The sequence below is a fragment of the Rhinolophus hipposideros genome (assembly GCF_964194185.1).
Source record: "Rhinolophus hipposideros genome assembly, chromosome: 8".
Classification (NCBI taxonomy): Eukaryota; Metazoa; Chordata; class Mammalia; order Chiroptera; family Rhinolophidae; genus Rhinolophus; species Rhinolophus hipposideros.
In genome coordinates, this window is record NC_138054.1 from 11,914,706 (window position 1) to 11,941,800 (window position 27,095).

Consider the following 27,095-nt stretch of genomic DNA (forward strand, 5'->3'; position numbering starts at 1 on the left):
AGAATTGCTGGTTCTCCTCTTTTAAAGAAGCAAGAAACTCAAATGGTGACTTGTTAGTGTAGGGGTTGGCACACTTTTTCTCTTTAGATGGATAGTAAGTGTTTTTTACTTTTTGGCCCTTATAGTTTCTGTTGTAACTATTTTACTTTGCAGTTGTAGCACAAAGTCAGCCACAGACAAGATGTAAACTGATGGGCGTGGCTATATCTTCACAAAATTTTTATTTAAAAAACCAGGTGGCCCAAGGGGCTGAAGGGGCCAGAATTTGCCAACCCTTGACCTGCAAGGTTTATCTTAACCCCCACTGTACTTTATTAAAACTATTTGCATCTTAAAAATTTTTAAGCGAAGGGGTTTTGTTTTGTTCACCTTTATCATCCTGCAGCTTAGCACGTTGCCCGATACGTACTGGCACGTAGTAGGCATGCAACTGATAACTTCTTAGCTTGGCTGCCACTGGCAGAAAACAAGTGGAGAAAAGGAAAAAGAAGATAGGAATATTAGCATTAGAGAGTAAGAGGAAATAAGGGAGTGGAACTAAGAGAGAGAAGAAATAGAGGGATCACAAGGTTGAGGTGGCAGAATCCTTGCCCATGACCTTAGGGTCAGATGGGCAGCTATTAAAGGTCGGGATCTAGTTGAGGTAACCGGCTATTCATTTTATTAGTGATCCACAAACCTCATAACCACACATGCCCTGAAAGTTTTTTTTAAATTTAGAACTGTGTCCCATTTTTTGATAGCGAGATTTAATATATAGAGGAGCATTAAAATGTTTTACCTGAAGTTGCTCTTAGTGTGTTTTCTCCCTTGCAACTGTTCTCTCTAATATTCAGAACTTCAAAGCTCCCACTCACTGAGCAATCTCTCTTCATTGGAGCATTCAGAGGTTGAAGAAAATGTACCTAAGGTATTATTTAATTGTTGCGTTTTCTGGAATTAATATCTTATTTGCATAATGTACGGGCTTATTCCTTCCTAAGGGATAATGTAACACCATTTATTTCTTATTTTGACACAAATACGTATACTTGTGGCCTGTTGATTTTTTTTCTTTTTCTTTTATTTATTTATTTATTTATTTTTTTTTTTATTATTATTATTTTTTTAAGACTGTGAACTCAGAGTCATTGATGGAAAATACTAACTTCAAACATAAACTGGAAAACTTGGAAGACAGAGGTGAGAGAATACTAAACTCTTTTTTGCAGAATAAAGCCAAACAAATCTGATTTTGGCAGACCAGGCTATTGTTCAAATTGCAGCAGATAAAATCACTTTACAGAGTGATGATTGCTAGGTCTTGGAGAGAATAGTGTGATCTGCAGATCAGCTCCAAATGTGCATGAAGGTCAAGGAGGGGAACAGGGGCTTCTTCAGGAACAAGAATGTCTTGTGACAGGAAGCACATAGCCTGGGGTCCGAATCCCGTCAGCCAGCAAACCTCTTCTCGGGCCTCACACAAGAGCTTAGTGGGGCATTTACGGTTTATCAGCAATGTTTCAAAAAGTTGTATGGCCAAGGTATTAAAATCTCTGAATTCATTTTTTGTGGAAATGGTGATACGAAGGTTTCCAGACCAGGTCACAGTGTTGTGAATTAGTTTAGTATTTAACCAAACATCTTCAGGATGTTTCTGAACAGTTTGTTTTTTCTTTGCATGTTAAATTAAATATCAGGAAGATTCAATAGTTATGAATTATATGCAGGATAGTTAGCATATCAACACAACAGACATCGTGAACCACCATCCAGTTTAAGAAACGGAACATTACGATTTCCAAATCTTGGTTTGCTCCACGCCAAACCCATCCCCACCCTTCCGCCTTCACAGAGGCCCATTCATTAAGCTTAGTTTTGTGTTTGATTCCACTGCTTTTATTTTTTTCACTTTCACATTGTGACGAGTGCCACAGATTCAGAAGAGAATACAAATCGTGTACAGTTTAAAGAACGATTATAAAGTGAACACATATGTAACCACAGCTAAGAGTAAGAACCAGAAAGCGCCCTTTCATATGGGGTCATTCCCTGCCCATTCCCTCCATCCTTCAGAGGTAAATTACAGTCTTGACTTGTGAAAACCCTTCTGTTGCTTTTCTTTATAATTTTACTTCCTTTGTGTGTCTCCCTATGTAATAGGTAGTTTAGTTATATTTGATTTGAAATTTAAACAAATGGCAGCATACTGTGTATATCTTGTGTGGCCTGTTTCTTTTGCTCAAAATCATTTGTAAAGGTCCATTTATGCCAATGCATAGGTGAAGTATATCAATTTTCATCACAGTATAATATTCAGCTACACAAATATACCGTCATTTATTTATCCATTCTAGTGCTGTGGGGTCTTTGGATTGTTTGTAGTTTTAGTTATTAGAAATAATGCCACTATAAAGAATCATGTCCATTTCTCCTGGTACATATGTGAAAAATGTTCTCTAGGTATGTTTTAGGAATAGAATTGCTAGGCCATAGAGTATATGTACCTTTAACAGTTTTAGATGTGCCAAACTATGTTTCCAACGTGGTTATATCCACTTACTTTCCCACCAGCTGGGTGTGAGTGTTCTGGTGCTTCGCATTCTGCCAAGACTTGGTATTTTAAAATCTTGATTCGTGTGTGTGTGTATGTGTGTGTGTATGTGTGTATATACAGTGATGTTTTAATTTGAATATCCCTGATTAAGATTAAGCATCATTTTATATTGTTTATAAGCCATTTGAATTTCCTCTTTTGTGTAGTGTCTAAAATGTCTTGCTGATTTGTTAATAGGCTTGTCTTTTTATATCAGTTCCTCGGAGTTCTTCACAGATTCTGAACTTGGTTATATGTCTTGTAAATATCTTCTTCACGTGGTAGTTTGTGCTTCTCTCTCTCTGTGATGTTCTCTCTCTCTATGTCTTTATGAGTTTTTTTGATAAACCAAAGTTTTTAATTTTAATGAATTCTAATTTATTAACCTCTTCTCTATGGTTAGTACTTTTTTAGTCTTGAGAAATTCTTCCCTACCAAAAGTCAAAGATATCTTATAAATTATTTCCTGTATTCACTTGATGCTATACATTTCTGAGTACTACTATAGGTGAATCCCACACATAATATGTATTTGTTATTACTTATTTAAAAATACTTTTTCTTTAAAAGAAAAGTAGTATATTTCTCAATTACCAGTGGTATGGGATTTTTCTAGCTCTTGTTTTGTTACTGTTTCTGGTTTGATTTCATTGTGGCTAGAGAACAGAGTCTGTATGATTGCATCCTTTGCAATTTTGAGATGTCCTTTATGGCCCAGTATATGTCAAATTTTTTAAAAGGTTAATTTGTGGTTAAGAGTATATTTCACAATTATTGAGTGTAGTGTCTGTACATGTGTGTATCCATTCAGTCACTTTTCTTAATTACATTCTTCAAATAGTTTATATCCTTACTAATTTTTTGCAGTCCACTTGTTTTATCAGTTGTTGAAAGTAGTGTATTCAAACCTCTTATGATGATTCTGGACTTGCCAGTTTCTCCTTCTGGTTCTGTTCAATTTTGGTTTATATAAAATAAGAATGGCTTTAGGTGTTTGTAAATGTAAAATAGTTTAGCCTTATGGCATATTGAAACTTTTATCATTATGAAGTGACACCCCTCCCTTGCCCTCCAGTAATGTGTTTGTCTTCAAGTCTGTTATTTCTTTTGTTTAGAATTGGCATAGTATCATTTTTTCATCCTTTTATGTTTAACATATATGTCCTCATGTGATAGATATCATTTGTAAATAGGCTATATTTGGAGTCCCCGACTCCTCATATCATAGTACTTGTCTTTCAACTGGAGTATTTAGTCCATTTAAATTACTGTAATTACTCCTATATTTGGATTATATCTACTAATTTATTTTGTACTTTCTATGTGACGCAACCATTTTGTTTTCTTTCTCAATATTTTTTTAATTTTGCTTGAGTATTTTTTCTCATTCTATTTTTTCCTCTACTCATGTATAGTTACATACTCTATTTCTCTTCATTTACTGATTAACCTAGAAATTATAACATGAATAACTTTTCGAAGTCTAACTTTAATCAGTAGCATTCTTTTCCTCTCAGATTATACAGGACCTTAAGTCTCTTGAATTCCATTATCCTACCCCGTCTGTGTTATGTGGTGGTGTTCTTTATTTTCATTTTATTATAAAAGTTGAGATACTGTTTTATGTGGTCATTTACATTTTATATGCCCACATATTTACCACTTTGTTTACATTCTTCTACCCTGTTTCCCCGAAAATAAGACCTAGCCAGACAATCAGCTCTAATGCGTCTTTTGGAGCAAAAATTAATATAAGACCCAGTATTCTATTCTATTCTATTCTATTCTATTCTATTCTATTCTATTCTATTCTATTCTATTCTATTCTATTCTATTCTATTCTATTCTTATATATTATACCGGGTCTTATAGTTAAATAAGATCGGGTCTTATATTAATTTCTGCTCCAAAAGACGCATTAGAGTTGATTGTCTGGCTAGGTCTTATTTTCGGGGAAACACGGTAGCTTCTCAAACTCTCCATGTGAGACTTCTTTCTTTCTGCTTATGATACACCTTTGGTGAGGGTCTGCTGGTGGGAACTTCCTTTTTTGCTTGTATGAAAAGGCCTGTTTAACCCTTACTCTTGAATAAATTTTCACTGAGTGTCAATACAGGTTGGCAGAACTTTTTCTGTGAGTACATCGAAGGAATTATTCCACTGCCTTTTGTTTTCTGTTCTTGTGATGAAAATTCAGCAGTTAATCTCACAGTCACTCTGAAGGTAATTCGTCTCTTCTTGCCTCCCTCTAAGTATTTATAAGATGATTTCTATTTATCTTTGGCAATTTTCCACTTATTAAAATTTATCTAAGTGGGATATTCTTTTTATTTTATCCTGCTTGACATTTGTAGGGCATCTTGAATATATGACATAGTGTGTTTCATCACTTCTGGAGAAGTCTCAGCCATTATCTCCTCAAATATTGCTTCTGGCTCATTCTCTTTTTTTCTTGAACTCCAGTTAGATGCACAGTATTCTGTCTCATTCTGTATTCAGTTTGTAAGAGTAGTCTTTTAACTACGCTTATGTATTTTCCGTTTCTTTGCTCTGTTTGCATGCTGGATAATTTAATTTGCCCAATCTTCCAGTTCACTGCTATCTCTTTACCTATATCTGTTCTGCAATTGAATCTATCATGAAATGTTTATTATTGTATCTTTCGTTTCTAGAAAATGTTTGGTTCTTTACAGATCTTCTGGGTCATTTTACATAGTGTCCTTTTCCCTTAAAAATATTTTTAAGCTTGAATTTATTTCTTTAAAAGGAATAGGTGTTTTTAATAATGTGTGTCTGAGAATTCCAGCAACTAAAGTTTTTGTGAGTACCTTTCTGCTGTCTGATTCTGCTGCTTTCTGCTCACAGCTCATTGTTTCCTTGTGTGCTTAATGGTTATTTATTTATTTATTTGCAGCTTCTCATTTTCCTTAGAAATTATTTATGATACTTCATTGAAGCCTGGGATGAAGTGATTGTTTCTTTACCTTTTTTGTTGTTTGCTAATTTTTTGCTCTTTGGCCAGATTCTACTTCAACTAATTTTGTCACTCTTGTTTTCTTTTTGTCTCCACTTGCCAAACTATTGTCATGTTTTTATTTTCAATCATTATAAATAATTTTGTTTTAGGAGTTTCTTTTTCTCTATAGCATAATATGGGTTTTGCTGTATGATCTAATCTGAAGATATTTTTCTTTGAATAAATGACTCAAACCTACTTTTATTGATATGACCCATTTTTGCCTTTGTTCTATGATTACGGTATGTGATGTTGCCTTTTTAAGGTTTTACAAATTATTTCACCATATGGTCTGTTAACTTTTCAAACATATTTGATTGTTAATTTTAATTTAAACAGCTTGATTGGGTGTAAATCCTTGACTTACTCATGTTTTGAGGACTTTGTAATGTTCAACTATCTTCTGGGGTTACATGTTTTTGCCTTCTAAGTGAATCGAACTTTTTGTTTGGGAGCTCAAAGGATTCCTTGCTTCCTCTCTTTTGTTCATAGTCCCCAGTGTCATATGTCCCCATCCAATAGGTAAACATTGTAATGTGTTTGCTTATTTATTTATCTTGATATACCTGGAGAGACTTTATTTTTATTTTTTAATTTTTTTCTAGATTTATTGAGATATAATTGATATATAACATTGTGTAAGTTTAAGGTTACAGCATGTTGATTTAATACATTTATATATTGCAGTATGATTATCACCATAGCATTAGCTAATACCTCCATCATATCACATAATTACCTTTTTTGTGTGTGTGGTGAGGACATTTAAGGTTTACTCTCTCAGCAACTTTCAAGTATTGTTAACTGCAATCACCATGCTGTGCATTGGATCCCCAGAACTTATTCATTTTATAACTAGAACTTTGCATCCTTTGGCCACCATCTCCCCATTTCCCCTACTCTCTAGAATAGTACTACTCTAGAATAGTAACCACCATTCTAGTCTCTGTTTCTAAGAGTTCAATATTTTTTAGATTCCACATGTAAGTGAGATCATACAGTATTTGTCTTTCTGTGTCTGACTTATTTCACTTAACATAATGCCCTCAAAGTCTATCCATGTTGTTGCAAATGGTAAGATTTTCCTCTTTTTTATGACTGAATAATATTCTAATGTATGTATGTACCACATTTTTATTATCAGTTTATCTGCCAACAGATGCTTAGTTTATTTTCATGTCTTGATTATTATAAATAATGCTTCAGTGAACATGGGGTACAGATACCTCTTCGAGATAGTGATTTCATTTCTTGTGGGTATATACCCAGAAGTGAGATTGCTGGATCTTATGGTAGTTGACTGTTAATTCTTTGAGGAACCTCCATAGTGTTTTCCATAGGGGCTGTACCAATTTACATTCCCACCAACAGTGCACAGGGTTCCCTTTTCTCCATATCCTAGCCAACACCTATCTGTTGTCTTTTGGATAATAGCCATTCTAACAGGTGTGAAGTGATACCTCATTTTGGTTTGGATTTGCATTTTCTTGAGGATTAGTGATGGTGAGCACGTTTTCATGTACCTATTGGCCATCTGTACATTTTCTTTAGAAAAATGTCTATTCAGATTCTCTGCTCATTTATAACTTGGATTTTTTTCTTTTTTTTTTTCTTTTTTTTTTTTTTGCTATTGAGTTATATGAGTTCTTTATATATCTTGGATGTTAACCCCTATCAGATATCTGGTTTGTACATATTTTTTCCCATTTTGTAGGGTGATTTTTCATTTTTTCGGTGGTTTCCTTGGCTATACAGAAGCTTTTTAATTTGATGTAGTCCCACTATGTTTATTTTTGCTTTTGTTGCTTTTGCTTTTGGTATCAAATTCAAAAAAATCATCACCACGGCCAGTGTCAAGGAGCTTACTGCTTATGTTTTCATCTAGGAGTTTTATGGTTTCAAGTCCTATGTTTTGAGTTAATTTTTATATATGGTGTAAGACAGTGGTCCAATTTCATTCTTTTAACATTTTTTTGACAGCATGTGGCTGTCATGTTTTCCCAACATGATTTCTTAAAGAGACTGTCTTTTCTTCATTGTATATTTTGGCTCCTTTGACATAAATTAATTGATCACATATGTGTGTGTTTATTTCTGGGCTCTCTATCCTGTTCCATTGATCTGTGTGTCTCTTGTTATGCTAGTACCGTGCTGTTTTGATTATTACAGTCTTGTTATAGTATAGGAAACATGATGTCTCCAGCTTGGTCGTCTTTCTCAGCATTGCTTTGGCTATTCAGGTCTTATGTGGTTCCATATAAATTTTAGGATCATTTGTTCTGTTTCTGTGAATTGTTTCTGTTTGTGTTATCTATTAGTGGTATACATTGTTCCTATTGATGGTATCACATAATTCAGGTAGGCTTTCTTCACTCTTTTTTATTCTTTTTGTCTTTGTTCTCTAACTGGATAATTTCAAATGATCTCTTTGACACTACAGATTCTTTTTTTCTGCTGGCTCAGGTCTGTTGTTGATATTCTCTATTGAATTTTTCATGTCATTTTTGTATTCTTTAGCTCCAGAATTTTTCTTTGGTTCTTTATGATTCCAATCTCTCTGTTGAACTTGTTTTGTTTTCAAATTGTCTTCCCGATTTTGTTCAATTGCCTTTCTGTGTGTTCTTGTAGCTCATTGAGCTTCCTTAAAACAAAGATTTTGAGTTTTTAATTGGGCATGACAGAGTTCCATTTCTTTGGGGTCAGTATAATTATTGTGGGTTTTTTTGGTGGTGTTATGTTTCCTTGAGTTTTCATGTTCCTTGAAATTCTGGATTGCTGTCTTCACACTTGAAGAAGCAGTCACCTTCCTCAGTCTTTATTGACTGGCTTCGGGAGAGAAATGCCATTTTTCAGTCCTTCCAGAGATTCCAAAGCTTCCTCAGACCTTTGCCATGGCTATGCCTGCTTCTGCTTCCCTCTGTGGGGTACTTCTTAAGATTATATGTTTTCTCTTGATCCTGCAATGTGAGGCCAGTGCTGCCAGCCTCCTGTAGCTTTCCCTAGAGTAGTGCTGACTGCTCAAGCTTCTGTGCTTCTTCGCCATCCTGCAGGATTGACCTTTCTTCAAATGCTCTTGGTCAGTACCCTTGGAGTGGTAAGGGGGCAGTGTGCAAAGTGAGTCAACCGCAGGATGGGGGCATATGTGTGTGAGTGAGGCATGTGGAGTGTTTGTGGCGACCATAGGCCAGTTGGGGGGCCCATAGGTGAGGCATATCCAGTGGCGTATGGTCAGGCTTTTCGATGGAGTCTAGAGCAGGCAGTATGATCTATCTATGTCCCTTTGGTGCTTTCCAAGAGCCCTGGATGCTGTTCTCTCAGCCCGTCTCCACCCCCAGTCGTGTATTATATCTTAGTATTCTGGACGGGGCACGAAAGAAGTGGTTCTCTTTTGCAGTGTCCCGCACAGCTGGGGAAACTGAGCGCTCCCTCAAACACTGTCACTTTCCCCCATGAGAGAAATCATAGGCTGCAGAGGTCTCTTGGCTGAGCTGCGCTGCCTCGAGTGAGTGGTGATGTGTTTAAAGTGAAACTGTTCTCATTACCCTCTTTAATATGTCCAATCTTGGGTTTTTAAAAAAAAGTCCAACAAGGTGCTAGAATTTCCCCACTGGATTCCAAGACTTCCTTCCACAAAGGCACTTTTGTCTATAGGTGATTTTCAAAGTAGGTATTCTTTTGGGGAGTGGGTAGAGAAAGTAGAAAACTTCTATTCTGCCATTTTGCTCGTCAACTGATGTTTTAATGTTTACCCTAGAACTTTTGATGTGCTTCCAGAACTGTAAGCAAACAGGATAGTTTTACTCATGATTTTGCATTTTGCCCTCATCTACCTTCTTGGCCATGTCTCCGTAATTGGGAAGGAGTCAGAAGGACAGCTTCTTTGTTCCATTCAGTGCTATGAATGCCAAGTTCAGTGCCTGGCATATATAGGCATATTGAATAATAAGTATTTGCCAAGGGGCAAGAATAAGAACCTTAAAAAATCCTAGCATTTAGGTGGCCAGTTAGCTCAGGTGGTTAGAGCGTGGTGCTGGTAGCACCAAGGTTGCTGGTTCGATCCCTGCATGGACCACTGTGAGCTTCGCTGTCCTTAAAAAAAAAAAAAAAAAAAAAATCCTTGCATTTAATGATGAACCTCTGCATAATTCCATCATTTAATATTTGTTCCTACATAGTCACAAGTAAGTATTATTAATTGATTTACGAACTTTAAAATCCATTAATCCATGCAAAAGATATTTCAGTAGTCCCCATCAGGCTGAGCAATTCAACCATGGAGATTGTCTTCAATTTTTCATATGCTCAGCATACTAAACATTGGTAGAATAAACAAAGTAATTGGCTTTGGAAAAGTGCCTCCAGGGGGAGGATATTGGGTAAAGAAGACTGTGAAGGTTGGTGGCCTTTCTCATTCTAGGCCACAGGGTGTCACTTCAGAGTAAGATTTTTAAAATGCCTTAACTGAGGAGAACTTGGCTGTTAACCATAGGGTTGGTTCTGTGTAGCACTAAAAATTGTTTTATCAGAAGTGTGACTATATCAATATGGAATCTAAATTATGGTCACTACAACCTGTGCCCAGGAGGCCACCCAGTGTAAATTCAGAAGCTCCTCAGATTTCAAAAGTCTTCAATTTTCATGCCAATGAGGAAAGCTGTGTTCAAAAGCAAGAACACACCCCTTCTGCCAGCCACCAATAAACAAATGGAGTTAGCATTCCCCATTTGAGATCACTTTAGTTTCAGCCGGGGTTTGTTTACTGTTTGTGTTTATTCATTTTTTATTTGTCTTTGTTTTTTCTTTGTTTATATTTATTTTGAGGTACTTTATGTATGTAGTTTTAACCCCTTTAAGAGAATGTCAAAAAGTCCCTGTTGAAAGAGGCATATAGCTACCATGGAAACAAAACTGAGTCAACTGCATCACATAGGACCTGCAGCCTTTAAGATATGCACGGGTTTCTCTAGAGGAGCCTGTTCTCTGCAGAGTCATCCCTCTGTTACGGGTAAAATACTTGAAAGATTGCCACCTCCAAAAGAGTTCTCTATGCCAAATTATTTCCATGTCCCTCACGTGGTCCTTCTGGATGATTCCTTTTTAGTAGGTTCACAAATTCCAAGCCACTCACACAGTGTTCCTGGATTCCTTTATTCAAGTAATGTAACTATTGTCTGTGCCAGCAGACACCATACTTTACCATGGGTGGTGCATGAACATGATAAATTGAAATTTAGGGCCATACTTTGAGCTGTTGCTACAAATATATTGTTTGAAGAGAGAAAAAAAATCCAGATAGGGTAGAACAGGAAGCAAGGAAAGAAATGTAATAGTTGAGGCCTAATTGGGGGTAGCTGGAATCCTTCCTAAGTGATTTCTCTGGACCCTGACTGGGGTGTAGATACCATGTGAGATTCATGTGAGTGCTGTTTGTTTTGAGGCTTGAAGGGGACAGTGCTGTACCTGGATGCTTTCCTTGATATTTGAAAATCATTTATCCTTGCAACAATGCAACCTCCTAGAAAATATCCATCCATTGTTTTCAAACAAATGAATGTGCCTAAATCTAGTAAGAACGATGGGAAGAAAGAAATATTGGCTCCTATAAGTTACCTCTCAAAATGGAGAGTATTTCTTATGCTTTTCATTTTATTTTTTCCAGACAGGCCAGATATAGGCAATTGCTTTTCCAAGTTCTTCAGAGTGGGAATGTGATCTCTAATGAGGTTTCAGTGAATGAAAATTCTATCACAGCAAAACAACTGAAGTGTCTCATGAATTCCATCATTCTTATATGATCATTTTGTTTATACACCTAGTATTAATGTATTCCTTTCTGCTTTTGGATCATTCTTTTCTCTCAATTAGGTGTTTATTACATCTCTTGTTTTACCTCTCTTGTTTTGCTATTTCCTTTTTTTCTTTTAAAGAAAATAATCTAATTTGACATTTAAACCTAGGTTATTCATTTTTCTTAAAAAATGTATTTTTATTTTTAAAACTTTCGTTTTTTTAAACTACATACATAAAAATTCTATTTTACCAGAGAGCATGAAGTATTTTGATACTGACTATTCTCTATTTTGCATAATTTTAACGGCAAAATTATTTTTCTTTTATCACCTTGAAGTTTACAACTAGTATTTCCTACAATGGTGTTATTTCTGAAAATTAGTATATTTACAGTTCCTCCCAAAAGGTAGTTTTAGCAGATTTTAAAATGCTAAACTTTATTGATTTCTATTTTTATTTATGTAGTGGTATTTGGGTCTCTAAAGTTTTTGTTAGTCCTCTGTCTCGCCTCTCCCTGCTAGTATAAGATAATTAGAATAAATTCTTATCTATTTTACCAAGATCCTCTCTTAGGATATGTCTTATATCTTATAGAAGCTTGGATATTCTGCAACATTCACTCATTCATCGAATGTCTACTATGTGTGAGGCACTTTTCTATGTGTTAGATATTCTAGAGAACAAAACAGACAAAATCCTTGCCCTCATTGGAGCTTCTGTTCTATGGGGGGAGAAAAGTGAAGTGTGTAATATGTTATATTGTGATAAAGGGGACCTAAAGGGAAGGGGTCTCAAAGGGGGTGGTTGTACTGAAATTTTAGGTTGGATGGCCAGAGGAAGCCTCAGTGCAGATATGTGGGGGGATGGACTCAGATCAGAGGAGGAACGAATACAAAGGCCTTTAGGTGCGAGGGTAGCTGGTGGTCTGAGGAAGCACAGAGACCGGGTTAGAGGAGCAGAGTGGAGGAGGAGAAACTTGCCTCTTTCCTTCTCCACTGTCTTCCCACCATATTGCACAACTCCTTGCGCATAGTGGCATTTAAATATTTATTAAGCAAATTAATGAAATTAGATTCCAGAACTTTCAGAGAGAAAATCAATGGCAATTAGCTGGATATGCGAGGAGAGGGAAAAGCCAGATGACTCCACAGCTGCACGTGTTTAGGGGCTCAGTATATGGCGGGGAACAAAGTGGTTTGAGGGGGGAAATAGAATGGGTTTAAGATGGAGATGTTGAGTAGGCAGTTGGAAATACAAATTTGCTGCTTAAGCGAGCTCAGGCAAGAAAGATTTGGGAGATGACAGTTGAAGGTATGGTATTGATGAGCTCCTCCAGGGTCATGATGGACAGGTCACAGCATGGGAATGCAGAAAGAGGTATGGATTCATTCTATAGGCAGGACCTCAGGCGGCGTTGATGGAAGATAAGTGGATGGTAAAGAAAAGCAGGAGTCAGACCGAATAATAGAACTCTTTTGACAATGGTGGTGCCATTTTGATAAGATTGGGAGGATGAAGGGAGGACGTGTGTGGGGTGAAAGTGATTGGAACATATTTAGTAAATACCAAATTGAGAAGAGACTCTGTATTTAAATTTCATAAGCTGATGCTCTCTAAGACACTTGAACTAGTGAGGAGCCAAAAGGATCTCATTTATATGGTAACCGTGAATCTCCAGTGTTACCAGCAGGTGGCACACGCTGTGGGGTGATTTGTGAGCTTCCAAAGGCCCACATGTGGGGAAATCGTGCTACCTTGCCATTTAGCCTGGGCCTTGGAAGTGTTCCCGAGGCCAACCACTACTGCGTTCTGTATCTTGCTAAGCAGAGTGTTCCTAAATGTTACAGAGCTCATCAAAAGGAGGCCTGTTCCCCTGCATCAGTAGACTCAGTGCTTTGATATTTGTCCCATGTGCCAAATGATAAGTCGTTAGTAAGAGGCAGGGAACAACTTTCACTTGGTGCTTGTCAAGGTTAGATATTAATTGGGGAAAAGATAAACTTGGGAGAAAAGAAATGTGTGTGTTGTTATTAATGTGCTGTGCTTGCCTTCAGACATATCAGATGGTGGTTTTGCTAAGTGGAAACAGCCAAAATTGGAAGAAGATGATTCTCCAGGATCCCTTTCCTCAGTGACAGAAGAAACGGACTTGGCAGGTAACATTATGCACCCAGTTAGCCCGTGAAGCAAGAGAATGACAAAATTGTAAGCACCGAATGTAGAATTAAAAGGAGTTACATTCCAAAATCATAGCAATTGCAGGACCTGAAAACGAAGCATTCTGTCCTTTCAGAGACAAGTAAATTGTTGCACAAATTACAGATGAAAGTAAGCATATCTCCTTTTAGCTGTTAGATTTCAGCCTCTTAACTCTTCTTTGTGGCAATTTTCGGGCCCTAAGGGTTCCTAAACTTACAGGTTTCTGCTTTAGTTGATGGTTATTAACTAAATTTTAGTGTTGGAAATAGACTACACCAATGAAGGAGAATGATCTGAAACGTCTGTATGTGAGGGCTTGGCCATCTGGATGAGTGATGCCACTCTATGTTGAAACAAAAGGGTCCAGAAATGCAAATTTGGAAGCCCAGAGATACTAGAGTGTGGTGGTTAACAGCAAGGCAGCCTGGGTTCCAATCCTGAAGCAGTTAGTGCGTGCTTACATAAGTTATTTGATCTCTCTGTTAAGTGTGGACAATAACATGGCCCCCTTCACATGGTCTTTATGAGAATTAAATGTGTGGACACATGCAAATCCCTTAGACCAGAGACTCCTCAATGGCCCTCATAAAACTTCTGGAATCCAGAAGCTGTCATGCCTGCACTGCCCCCCTAGAAAAGCCCTACCCATCAAATCTTCCTTAACACCTCTTCCAACACTTCAGCCTGCTTCTCAGACTTAGTAGTAGCAGTTGCTCTGATATAAAGTGCTGGGAAAGTCTGGATGAAGTGGGTGCTTACCAGAGAGTGAGTTTTCATGCAAAGCAGCAAAGTGCCTGCAGCATGGACTCTTGTTTTGAGTTGGCCTTGGTGGACACCGCCAGAGTCAGCCCTGCTGCAGTCACAGCCAGGCAGCCCTGGGGCTCCGTGGATCGGATCTGTGCTTCCATCTGACTGCCCATGCTCTGGGCAGCTGATGGACTGAGCACATCTGCCTCAAGCACTTTTTTAGTTTTCCTTAATTCTCTGTTTTCGTTGCTCAGAAGGCCTTTCTACTCCACCCCTGGCTATTGTGCCAGAGAACATGAATAGATCTGCCATCATCACAACCTTTGAAAACTTCACCAGAGAACTGAAAAGAAAATACAAGGTAATGGTCCACAAACAATGAAAAGCTAGTTTGTGATGAGTTTAAAGTAACAGGTTCATGTTATTCATTAATACTGTTGTTACTTTTTGTGTGTAGAAGTGTTCCTGAATCTTTTTGGGGAGGGAGATTTGTCTTAGCTGTGCTCACTGATTTTAGAGCCTTTGTGAGTTGTGGTTTGTATTTATAAGACACCTATTCCATGTCCATTTGCTGCAATGGGACCAGGTGGACCTTTGTGGAAATCAGACTCATGGTTTGCTTTCACTGATAGCCTTCTCAGACACCTGAACTACCAAGGAACAATGATTTGGTCACATTGATAGACGAGGAGGGGGGAGAAGGAAGCACGTGGATAAGAGAGGGGTAGGGGCACCGTTAGGCTGTGGGTGGGTGGTCACCTGAGTGGTGGCACATTTTTGTGGTGGCACATATAGGCTGTCCCCAGACCTCATCTGCCAGATGAACTCAAGAACCATTTCAGTCCCCTCATTTTTTGTCCTATTATTTGTATATCCCTAGATTTATTTAATAGCACATTTAAGAGAAATATCTTACCTTGGTGTACATTCATTTAACTAACTTGGAAAATCTCCAAAGTCTGATTTTCTGCAATACCAATGTAAGCTAGTTTATAATGGAAATTTGTACATGAGATTCAATATGTGTATCAATAGTATGAATGAAAGTTTTTCTGTTTTAGCTTCTTGTTCTTTATTGGTACCGACTCTGAGGTGATACACGGGGGATGAAAAGCATGGCCCATGGCTCCTTAGCACAATTCTTGAGTAGTAATGTTTGCTGTGAATATTATATGCTGTCAACAGTTTTTAATACCAAGCCTGCACTCAATTTATGTAGTTATGGTTAACCCAAATGTGATTATTTTGTTATTGTTGTTATGGTTTAGCTTAGGTACAGAAGGAGTGCACTTTACTCACAATATGCAAAACAAGCCCCGGATTGCCTAATAAAACTTTTAAACCAGATACATCAGTGCAGGTAAGTATTAACTTTCAAAACAAGTTCACAAAAGGGGAATCATTCCCAAACATTTGTCTCATGACCACGGTGCTGGGGTCATGAGGAGTTGAAGCTTGGACAGCTGTGAGGTTTGATAGATTGCTTAAGCCATCCAGGTGTCTGGTTCTTCATTCATAAGATGAGGGGTTGGACTAAAGTCCTTCTTAAGCCTTTTTATAGTCTACCATTGTATGATCCTAAAATACTGTTCTTAAAACATCCATAATCCAATTGTGAAGACAGGGCAAGCATGGCTATATATGTGAAAAATGCTGGTTAAATTATATGTGGTTAAATTATGCTGTTTAAATTTTATCCATACAGTGGGATATTATTCAGCCTTAAAAAGGAATAAAATTATGAGGCTACAACATAGATGAGGGCATTATGCTAAGTGAAATATACAAAAGGACAAGTATTGTATGATCCCATTTACATGACGTAACTAGAATAGGCAAATTCATAAAGACAGAAGGTAGAATAGAGGTTAGCAGTGGTTGGGGGAGTGGGAAATGGGAAGTTATTGTTTAATGAATACAGAGTTTCTATTTGGGATGATGGGGAAGTTCTGGAAATGGATGGTGGTGATGGTTGTACAATATTGTGATTGTCCTTAATGCTACTGAATTGTACACTTAAAATAGTTAAAGGGGTAAATTTTATGTATATTTTGCCACAATAAAAAAACACTACACACTTATGCACACATGTGCAAACACACATACCCTATGACTATGTGCCGTGTTTCCCTGAAAATGAGACCTACCCGGACAATTTTACTATAATATAAAACTGGTTCTTATATTAATTTTTGCTCCAAAAGATGCATTAGAGCTTATTGTCCGGCTAGGTCTTGTTTTGGGGGAAACACGGTAGCAGGAAGTACAAAGGTGCCAAGATTTGAGAGAGATGTGAAGAACGAGAAATGTGAGTGGAGAGATGGGTTTCTGTAGTGATTAGAGTTAATCCAGAGTGCTGACAGTGAAGTGCTTCTGGAGTGAGGTTTTGGAAACAAAGATTTGAATGCTACAGGGAGCATGAGGACAGTAATTGTTCCTATTGGAGAGAATGGCATGTAAATGAAGGAGGGGAAGAAAGTGGTTGCAGGTTGGTTTGCTTGACTGAAATAGTAAGTTTCTTAGAGCAGAATACATAATGTGAATAGAAATTTATAATTTTTTTCACACATTTATGTATGCAATACCATTTGATTCTCAAAACAAGCCTGTGAAGGTCTTTGGACTTGTGGAACTTCCATTATCTCTTAAGGGGCAGGAATTCATCCATTTTTTCATTCAGCAAACACACACTGAGCAGGAGTTCAGTGAGAAATGGCTTTAAGAACGTCTTGGCTTCATGGAACTTTGAGCGTAATTGAGAAGACAGACAAAAAGCAAGCGAACAAATAAGCAGTTTATATGGTGGTTAGACACAGAATAGTGACTGTTAGAAATTTCAGAACTAACACAGAAATGGGGGAAAAAGTTTGTTAGCCATTTTCAGCTTTCAGAGCCAGCTCAAGGCAAGAGAAAGTAGAAGGTAGGAAGCAGCGGGGAGCCATGGTTGGTGGCAGAGTGACTTCTAGCCCAGGTCTGGCATTAGTCCCCTTCTCTGCGGAATCATCTCTCCTTTGCTCTTCAAAGCGTGATCTGGAATACCAGCTTCCTCTGGGCTTCTGTCGAAAGGCTAAATCAAAGTTTGCATAGTTTCAGGGGGTGAGGATGGGCAGGCAGTCAGGGGAGGAGAGAGAAGAGAGATATTATTCTTAAAACAAGAAATGTCTAGAGAACATGAAGTATCCTTGCAAGATGAGGATTGTCTTTTGTCATATCCAAACAATCTCAATGAAACTTGTTACCTTTACATTGATCAGACTGAATAAACTAGAGCTGTTTAACAGTTTTGTTCTTCAAGAGCTGAGCAATCTTGAGAAGGATATTCTGGCTCTGAAACACCTTGAGAAGGATGTTCTGGTAAGTTCTTTTCGTTTAGCACTTTCTCTGTGATTTAAGAGATTCTGGTCCAGGGTAGGACGACTGCTTACTACTTAAACACACCTTTTGTTCAATTTTAGGAATTTTGGCGGAGACAGTCTGATGATCTGAAATCATTCTGTGATCTACAAACGCTGAGGTATTTATTTTTTAAAAGTATTCTTTCTAGAAGTACCTTAGTTGAAGTATAAGTAATGCTTCAGCTAGAGTGTGGGTGGTTGCTATTCATAAAACTTCATGTAAGTGGCTAAATATTTGCTTTTCAAACCAGCCACTTCTCTAGCACTCCCTAAGCACAGAGTGTAGCTTAGGATATCAAACTAGAAGTGTGAATTTTGAAAAGCATAAACAGGATCATCCAAATTTCAGTGTTTTGATTCAAATTGTTTTATCTTTCAGCAATAGTTTAAATTAAAATGAGTAGTTTTTGAGCCAAATATTTAGACTTCTGAGTCAACAGTTGATTTTCAGTTATATACTGAATTGTGTTCTTCATAGGCTATATTGTATATATATCCTACGTGTATATATTTTAAATACACATCTATGTATCAAACATCAAATGGATTTATCTTACCTCACATTCCTTTCGCTGTGATTACTCTGTGAAGATTCTGAGTCTGTGCTTCGATCGGTTTGGAATGCCGTACCATTCTCTGGTGTGTAGGGAGTAGGGTAATGGAGAGGGCAGACTTCTGCCCTGGGAGAATTTGTAGTTTTCTTTCTTCCTGAACAATCAAAAGGAATCCCTATATCAATTTGCATTGACTGAAGCTTTATTTACCAGTTGAGAATGAGCTTCTGTCACAGAAATTCAAGTCCAGTGGTTTCAGAAAGGATGTTAATCTGATCCACCATATATTTCAAACAACACTTTCGAAATTTGAGTTATCCATCCTCTGTTACTCCATTTAACACAATAATAATGACAGTATGAACTATAGATTTTCAAAATTCTTTCATACACACATCTCCCTCCCTGTACCTTATAAATGACTAGAGGGAAGAGGCTTATAAAACCTCTTCACTGAATGCCTCAGGTGGTGAATGGTTCTCACGCTTCTTGGAATTAGAACAGCTGACCACTTTTAAAATTGATTAAAGACTCCCAAAGAGCTTTTGCTTTATGGATTATCTCTGTGAACATTTTCCATACTGAAAATTGAGACTGAGATTTGAAACATATATTTATTTTAAAATAACCAATAAAACTGTACATATTGATATAAGTAAACATTTTTATGAAAAATAACCAGACTTCTCAAAACAAGAAACAAGTGAGAAGAGTAGCGTTGTTTTATGTTTTTGCAAATCTCTTTAATGTCTGGCTTCATAGAAGACCGCTGCATTCTTATCTCTGCTTCTGAATTCAATCTGTTGTGATATCTCATGTCATGTAGCCTCTGTAAAACTCAACTGTATATTTGTGAGAGAGTAGGAGTTTAAAAAGTGAGAGAGTAAGAATTTAACAACGTCTTAGTGTTGTTACCAGTTACCAAAGTAAATTTTGCTCTCACAGAACCTTAGGAAACTTAGGTTCCCCGAGGAAAGAGGGTCTCTTTGGGGTTCCAAAGGTTCACACTTTGATAACTGCCAATATAAAGCAACACTATAAAACGCATTAGAGAAAATTATACCTCCTACTTTTCTGAAACTTGGAGAATCAATTATTTTGATTGAACCCCAGATTTTAGACAACTGTCTCTTCAGTTCATACAGATTACATTGTAGAGTGTTAATTACCATTTACATTCATCTCCCTTGATAACAGGCCCCTGTGTGAATTTGGAATACCTCAAAGAACAAAAATGTGCTTCTCTCAGGGTTTTGCCTTTTCTCTCCTCTTTTCCAAACACCTGAGGACACTACTGTGTGGCTTGCAGATGAGAGATGATGGTGATAGCCTTAGCTCATGCTGAGTGCTGACTGGGGACCAGGCTCTGAGCTAACTACTTGAAGCTCCCATAAGACTTAGAGAGGTTAATTAGCTTGGTTGAGATCCAGGATCTGGATCTGGTCGGTATCCAGGGTCTGTCCTTTTGTCATGTTTGCCCGTCACTGTTGGCTTTGCCTGTCACTGTTGGCTTTACGTATTTTTCTAGGGAGATGAGAAGGACATTCCAAAGACTAGATTACTTCAGCCCCCAGCACAATGTTACAAAAAGATTGGGAGTCGTTGATTTGAATGGTGATCATGAAATACCTCTGTATGTGTTGTGACAATGCATAAAGTAGAATCAAGTAAAATATTAATCTCATGTTAATATCCTGGATTGGCCATTAACCCTCCTCAGCTAACATCCGATAACATAACAATCTATGAAATAACTATGGTGTATGTATGTACATATATGTATATTTTTATTTTTCAATTGCCTAATGTGAATATAATGAGATGGACCAATTTCTTCCAGGCTTAATGCAAGTCAGCCTTCATGAGAAAACCAAAGTCTGGTTTTACGATTGCATTCCTGGGGTAGGTATGAAGGTTTGCTTTGTTCAGTCGATGTGAATTGGAGTGGGGAGAAGCAAGCACCAAAAGATATTCTATCTGACACTTTGTCCATATTACAGCTCTTCCACGGAGCGACCTTCTCTGTCACAAATCTCCCATCCTAGTAATTATCCTTTGGGCTCTGGATCATTTATTCAGTACGGATTTATAATTGAGTGCTTGCTCTGCATCAAGCACTGTGCTGAACCTGGAAATACAATGGTTAACACACAGACATGCTCCCACCCCCATTAAAAATAAGTTCCCTGTAGGAAGACACAAAAAAGACAAGTAAACAGAATAATTGCAAGTTTGTTAAGTGCTTTGAGGGATACTGATGAAATGCTTTGGCAGAGAGCAGTGGTGTGAAGTCTCAGTTTCAGATAGGATGGTCATCAAAGGTCTCTAAAGAAGTGACATTTAAGGTGGAGTTTCAAGAATGAGAAGGAACTAGACTTGTGAACAGTTTAAAGCAACCTGATTGGGTGGGAGAGAACTTGATAACCTTGAGGAGCTGAAACTTCTTGGATCATAGTGGTGTAAGAGGGACAGTTACTTGAAATGAAGTTGGGAGCATGGCTGACTCTCAATTGCTCTTGGTGAGGAGTTTGGATTTTATACTAAGAGTGATTGAAAATGTGGATGGCTTTTGAGCAAAGGTATTATGGGTGAGGGTAATAGAATGTGATTTATATTTTAAGAAAGTCATTCTAGCTACTGTGTTGAGAATTGACTGGAGAAGTATAGAAGAGAAAAGCTCAGCTGGAGGGCTTTGGAGATCATCAGAAGTGGAGAAACTCCAGATCCATTTTGGAGCTAGAATCAATAAATTACCAATAGATGGAAGGAAGCCATAGATAAAGGAAGGAGAAATAAGGATGATTCGTAGGTTTCTGTCTTTCAGCAATTGGATGGATGGTTTTGCCAGTTAGAGAAAGAGGGAAAACGTGGGGAGGGAGCAATGCATTGGTTAACAAATGTTCATTTGCTAACCTTTTAACTTTCAGATGTCTACATCAATCCAAGTTTTGATGAAAACCTAGAATAACGGACAGTTTTCCAGGAAAATATAATTTAACAAAAGAGACTCTTGAATAGATGAATAATTTAGGCAAATATGCATAGAAGAAATAAAAGGGATAAAGAACTCCCCTACAAACGTGTATGATTCAGATTTTAGCACGGAAGAGCTTTATTGGTCCTTTAAACAAGAATAACTTTAGTGCTACTGACTAAATAACACTAAAGAATAATTTCAGTACTGTTCCAGCACATAGAAGAATAAAAATTCCCCAAAATTTTTAATGAATCTACATTACAATACAAATATCCAACAAAAATTGCACAGAGAACCATAGAACAATTTCAATTAAAATAACTAAGCCAAAATTCTAAGTCAAACATTGACAAACATAACTTAGCAGCTTATTAAAGGAATAATACGTCATGATCAAGTGAGATTTATTTCAGGAATATGAAGTTGGTTTGATATTAGGAAATCTATTGATACATGAATTACTAGGGAGAAAAATCATTATAGTTTTCTCCATATATTTCAAAAGGCATTTGAAAAAATTCTACATCTCTGTTTGAACCAAGTAAAATAGTAGATATTCTATAGTGAAAAACTAGATAGTCTTTAGTATGATAAATCTCAGTCCAAAAGCCATTATCATGCTTCATGGAGAAGCTAAATGCATCATTACTAAAATCAGGACCAATGGATGGGAAGACTCCATGACAAAAAGGTGTCAGTTTTAACTGACACTAGTCCCACTCCTGAGGGCTCCACTCTTCTGAGAACACTATGTGATTATCCCCCCAAAGGTTCTGCTTCCTAATACCATCACGTGGGAGGCCAGGGATTCATCATATGAATTTTTTGGGGGGTTGGGAGCACAAGCATTCCGTCCATAATATGGGGTCAGCCTCAGTGGGATCAGAAGCTATCACAGTACAGGAAGGGCCTGTACTGTCTTGGAAGGGCCAGGAAAGTATGGTCAGAAAGTGAGATATTGAGACTCAAGATTTTGGACATGGGATGTCGATGATGATGACAAAATCTGAGAGTGTGGCCGTAGTGACATAGAAAAAAAATGCTGTAGGAGGTGAGGTTTCAGAGAACTGAGAAGCCAGAGCATGAAGATGGGTCCTTTGTGATGGCGTTGCAATTACTAGTACCAAGGCTGACAGGAACTGAGTGAACATAGGGACCAGAATGGTGAACACCTAAGTCAGAGGGATGGTTTAATATCAGCAGGGAAGTTTTTACAGGAGAGGCAGTAATGGTCTGTGTGAGGCAGTAGGCAGCAAGGAGAATACCTGCCTCTCCATCTGGCTGGTAAGTAATAGGATAACAGAAAAAAAAAGCTTTTAATTGAGAGAAAGTATCAGGGGAGGTGGAAGCCTCAGAAGTCAGTAACATTTTAGTTAAAAGAAGGAGGCAAGGTGTTTCTTTCCAAGAGAAGGCTAAGGGTATTAGGGACTTGGCTGCTGACAGATTGAGTTGTAGGGCTTGGACAGGAAGACCTCGAGAGGGTGGGGAAGGGTAGTAGATTGAGGGAGACGAGATGGGCCAGCAGCATCAGTCAGAATATCAAAGATAATGGCTGTCTTTTGGTAGTTAGTAAGGCAAAGAGGGATTTGAAACGGAATGGGGTTGACTTTGAGAGATTTTTAAAGGAGGACGTTTATAGAATTGTCACTTGAGCCTCATACTCCTGGGATGGTCCAGCAGCTTATGGGGCTGCCACTCTGAGCTTTTTAGCAGTGTTGTGAGACCGACAGAGTAAATGAATATGGAATGTGTAGAACAACCACCAACTATTCTCTTCTCGCACACAGTCACTTTAAGGACAGCGACCCTTCCGCCCAGTTGGATTCTCTGAATTATTGTTTCGTTCATTCCCACAGCATTTAATAATGGGGCTTTTTATACAGATATCAACTGGAAATTTTCTTCAATTTAGAGGTCTGAACTAGATTGCCTAAGTAGGCCATATCCCAATACATTTTTATAAGAACGCAATTCCACTTACCTTAAAGAGTGTAGTAATTATTTTTAAAAAACCCCAAGTAGTTCATGTTATTTGAGAGTAAATGAAGTGGGTGATTTTTTAAAAATCCTTCAGTGTCCAAAGTTGTGCTTCGTGATTTTTGACCCAGCAATTCCACTTGTGGGAAATTATTTTAAAGATGGAACTAGACTGTGCATGGACATGTACAATGAATGACACGTGTTACAAACAGTTCTAACCAGGAGAGACGGGGAGGTACCTAAATGCCCAACTAGAGTTTGGTTAATAGATTTATCCATTCATATGCTATCCCATGCAGCCACTAAAAAGAAAGATTTAGATTATATTAATTGACTTGGGAAGACATTTAACAGTGAGTAAAAATTAAATGCTTGTTTTTAAGCAGCAGAATCCCATTTGTTTTAAAAGGTGAGAATGAATATATTCATTTTCTCAATAAATTGTTGAGTTGATTAGATGCTAGGGGTAGAACAATACCCAAGAGGTCCATGACCTCACAGTGTGCATTTTAGGATAGACAGATGGTAAACAAGTAAACAGATAAGAATTCATGATAGGGGTTAGTGCTAAGGAGGAAAGAAGTGTGAGAGACTCAGTGTGAAAGGAGTAGAGTCAAGTCAAACCTCTTTAAGGAAGTGACATTTGAGCTAAAACTTGAAGGATGAGATGGAGCCAGCAGTGAGGACAGTGGGGGTAAGAGCATTTCAGAGTGAATGGCCAAGACAGATGTCTGAGGCCATAAGAAGCTTAGAATGTTCCAGGAATTCAGGGAGGGCTAAACAAAAGGAGTGAGGGCAGAGTCCTAAAAGCTGAGGATGAGGGTGGGGTATGTGTGGTAGGGGTGTCACCTAGGCCTATGGGCCATGGTTAGGAAACTGGATTTTGTTCCAATTGCAGTGAAAGGGGTACTAGTACAGTACTGTTCTCAAGGGCCTTTGTGTGTGTGTAGGGTGGGGAATGGGTGACGTGGGCAAGGGGAGGTGGAGCTGGAAGGGTTGCTGATGGATTAGATGTGGTGGGGAGGGAAAAGGCAGGAATAAGGACAACTTCCAGGTTTGGAGCTTGAGTAACTTGGCAGAAATTGGTGTCATTTAAGGAGAATAGTGAAGATTGGAAAAGGCCCAGTTTTATTGAGCGGGCGAGGGGCAGAATATAGGTAGGGTATAGGCTATAGGAGAATATAGGTAGGATGTATGTGTTGGTGGTGGTTTGATTTGTGACGTACATTTGTTTTGTGATTTTAGCCTCTGAATGGAGTTGTCATGTGGGTAACTGGCTATTTGACACTGAAAGTCATTGCAGAGGGCTAAGTATAACACTGGCTGAATTGACTTAGGGACTACCATGTTTCCCCGAAAATAAGACCTAGCTGGACCATCAGCTCTAATGCATCTTTTGGAGCAAAAATTAATATAAGACCCATTTTAATATAAGACCAGGTCTTATATAATGTAATATAAGACCAGGTATAATATAATAATAATATAATATAACATAACATAACATAACATAACATAACATAACATAATGTAATACTGGGTCTTATATTAATTTTTGCTCCAAAAGACGCATTAGAGCTGATGGTCTGGCTAGGTCTTATTTTGTGGGAAACACAGTAAGTATAGAAAGAAGTCCTAGTACAAAATCCAAGGTGTTGAAGTTAGGTGAGAGAGGGAAAACCCACAGAAGAGGATGAGAAAGAGTTGACCAATGAGGAAAGGAGGGGTGGTGTTACAGAAGATGACTTTGTATGTACATGTACATGTATATGTACATGTATATAGGAAGAGGTCAAGATTCTAGAAGGTACCCATCAAAATGTCAGCTGTGGTTATTTCTGTATGGTTACATTTTATTTTATTTTATTTTTTTATTATTTTTTTTTTTCATAAATTTATTTATTTATTAGTTTCAGGTGTACAAAACAAGGTAATACTTAGACGTTCATCATCCATATCCCTCACACTGTGAACCCCCCTCCCCCCATCCACCATCCCTCCGACCCCACACCGAACCATCACATTATATATATAAAATTATAGTTGGCATTCATTAATGTCCAGCCTCTGGTGTCCAATGCCATGATCAGGTATCCACAGCATCCCTGAGGTGGTCTCCCAAACAGGACGCATGCCCATCGGATACCCAACAAAATCTCCACAACATTATAGAATACCTTCCCCAAATTAATTTTCAAAAACAAACAAACAAAAAAAAACAAAAACAAACAAACAACAAAAAAAAACCCCGAGGCCATCTTGTGGTCACCAGCTGCCTCCAAATCCCTTCATGTATGGTTACATTTTAGGTGAATTTACTTTCTATCTTAGGCTGTTCTGTAATTTTAGAATTTAGTCCAAGATATGAATTACTTTGTGTAATAGACTCAAACAGCATAACGTTTTATAAAGAGTTAAATTTCCCCCCACTCCCTAACCCTCCCTCTTATCTATGATTCAAGAATGACAATCTCTTTACTGTTTAGTATACCGTGTTTCCCTGAAAATAAGACCTACCCGGACAGTAAACTCTAATGCGTCGTTTGGAGCAAAAATTACTATAAGACCTGTTACGATATGATATGATATAAGACCCGGTCTTATAGTAAAATAAGACCGGGTCTTATAGTAATTTTTGCTCCAAAAGATGTATTAGAGCTGATTGTCTGGCTAGGGCTTATTTTCGGGGAAACACGGTATATTCTTCCAGACATTTTTGTCTATAGTTACAGAAGAATGTATGCAAATGTCTATATAAGTATACATGTGTAAATTTTTAAGTAACATGAATGATGTACTAAATATTATTTATATTGTTCTTGCTTTGTCCTCTCAGCAATAAAAGATTCCTTTCCAAGTCAAAAATATGGATCTACTTGTTTTGTAAATAACTGCAAAATATTCTAGTTTATAACTTATACATTTGATTCTCTATTGGTGAATATCCAGGTGATTTTAAATTATTATTTCAAAGAAATCTGTGGTGAATACTCTTGTAAATGTCTTCAAAGACTTTCATTATTGGAAAAAAAAGTAATATTTTCTTTTGGGGATAAAAATAACAAATCTCCAAATCAAAATAGTACTGAAAGAGGATATGGAAAAAAGACTAATCTAGGCTAAGAGTATTAGACAAATTCCCAGACCTAATAGAGAATTAGATCAAATGGGAATGAACTGTATATGTTACAGTGAATCACGTGTAACAGAAATTCAGTCCCCCCCCCACACTCCTCAGGCAGCCACCAAGGGGGGGATTATCCAGGGGTGGTTTCAGTAGCTTAAGGAGTCATTAAAGACCCAGGTTTTTTAGCTCCCTGCTCTGCCTCCTTCCTGTGGCTTGGGGCTTTATAGTCACAGATTTCTGCCCTAACGCTAAGCATCTCTTCTGCACTCCAGGAAGGCCGAAGGGGTGGGCTAAGATACGAATCTGCCCTTTCCCCAACCCCCCATTTTTCTAAATTAGGGAAACAGTTTTCATGGAAGCCCAAACCAAGAGATATTTCTCCATCTTATTGGCACGAACTGGGTCACAAGGCCCTTTCTAGTTGAAAGGGAATTTGGGGAGGTGAGAATTTAACTGAATATGTCACTGCCTTCCCAAAAAGTGGGGTTCTGTAGTTAAAGAAGAAAGGGAGACTAGATGTTGGGTAGGTTACTGGTAATATCTGTCCTACCTGAATCAAATTACATGTGTTGAACACAGAAAAAATTGGAGCAATAACTTGAATTGCGCAGGTTGCCGTTCTTCTCGATAAGAATACACCCTAATGTTTGCATTGGGCTGGGAGAATCTGGCCCCTCACTGATGTCAGCTCCTACCTACCTCTTGTTTTATGAGCGTCGAATTGGGCTGAATGCC

At 37.8% G+C, this 27,095-nt stretch overlaps 1 protein-coding gene across 1 annotated transcript in view; it reads left to right on the forward strand.

The window, feature by feature from the left end:
• Positions 1-27,095, forward strand: part of SYCP2L (synaptonemal complex protein 2 like) — a gene marked incomplete at both ends in the record, with an annotated part of 80,215 nt that overhangs the window by 47,690 nt on the left and 5,430 nt on the right. Inside the window, 7 exons of the mRNA XM_081056446.1 lie at positions 837-910; positions 1,113-1,182; positions 13,436-13,537; positions 14,582-14,688; positions 15,596-15,687; positions 17,582-17,681; positions 17,783-17,841. Of these exons, the coding sequence (XP_080912572.1) occupies positions 837-910; positions 1,113-1,182; positions 13,436-13,537; positions 14,582-14,688; positions 15,596-15,687; positions 17,582-17,681; positions 17,783-17,841 (604 nt within the window). The remainder of the gene's footprint in view (positions 1-836; positions 911-1,112; positions 1,183-13,435; positions 13,538-14,581; positions 14,689-15,595; positions 15,688-17,581; positions 17,682-17,782; positions 17,842-27,095) is intronic.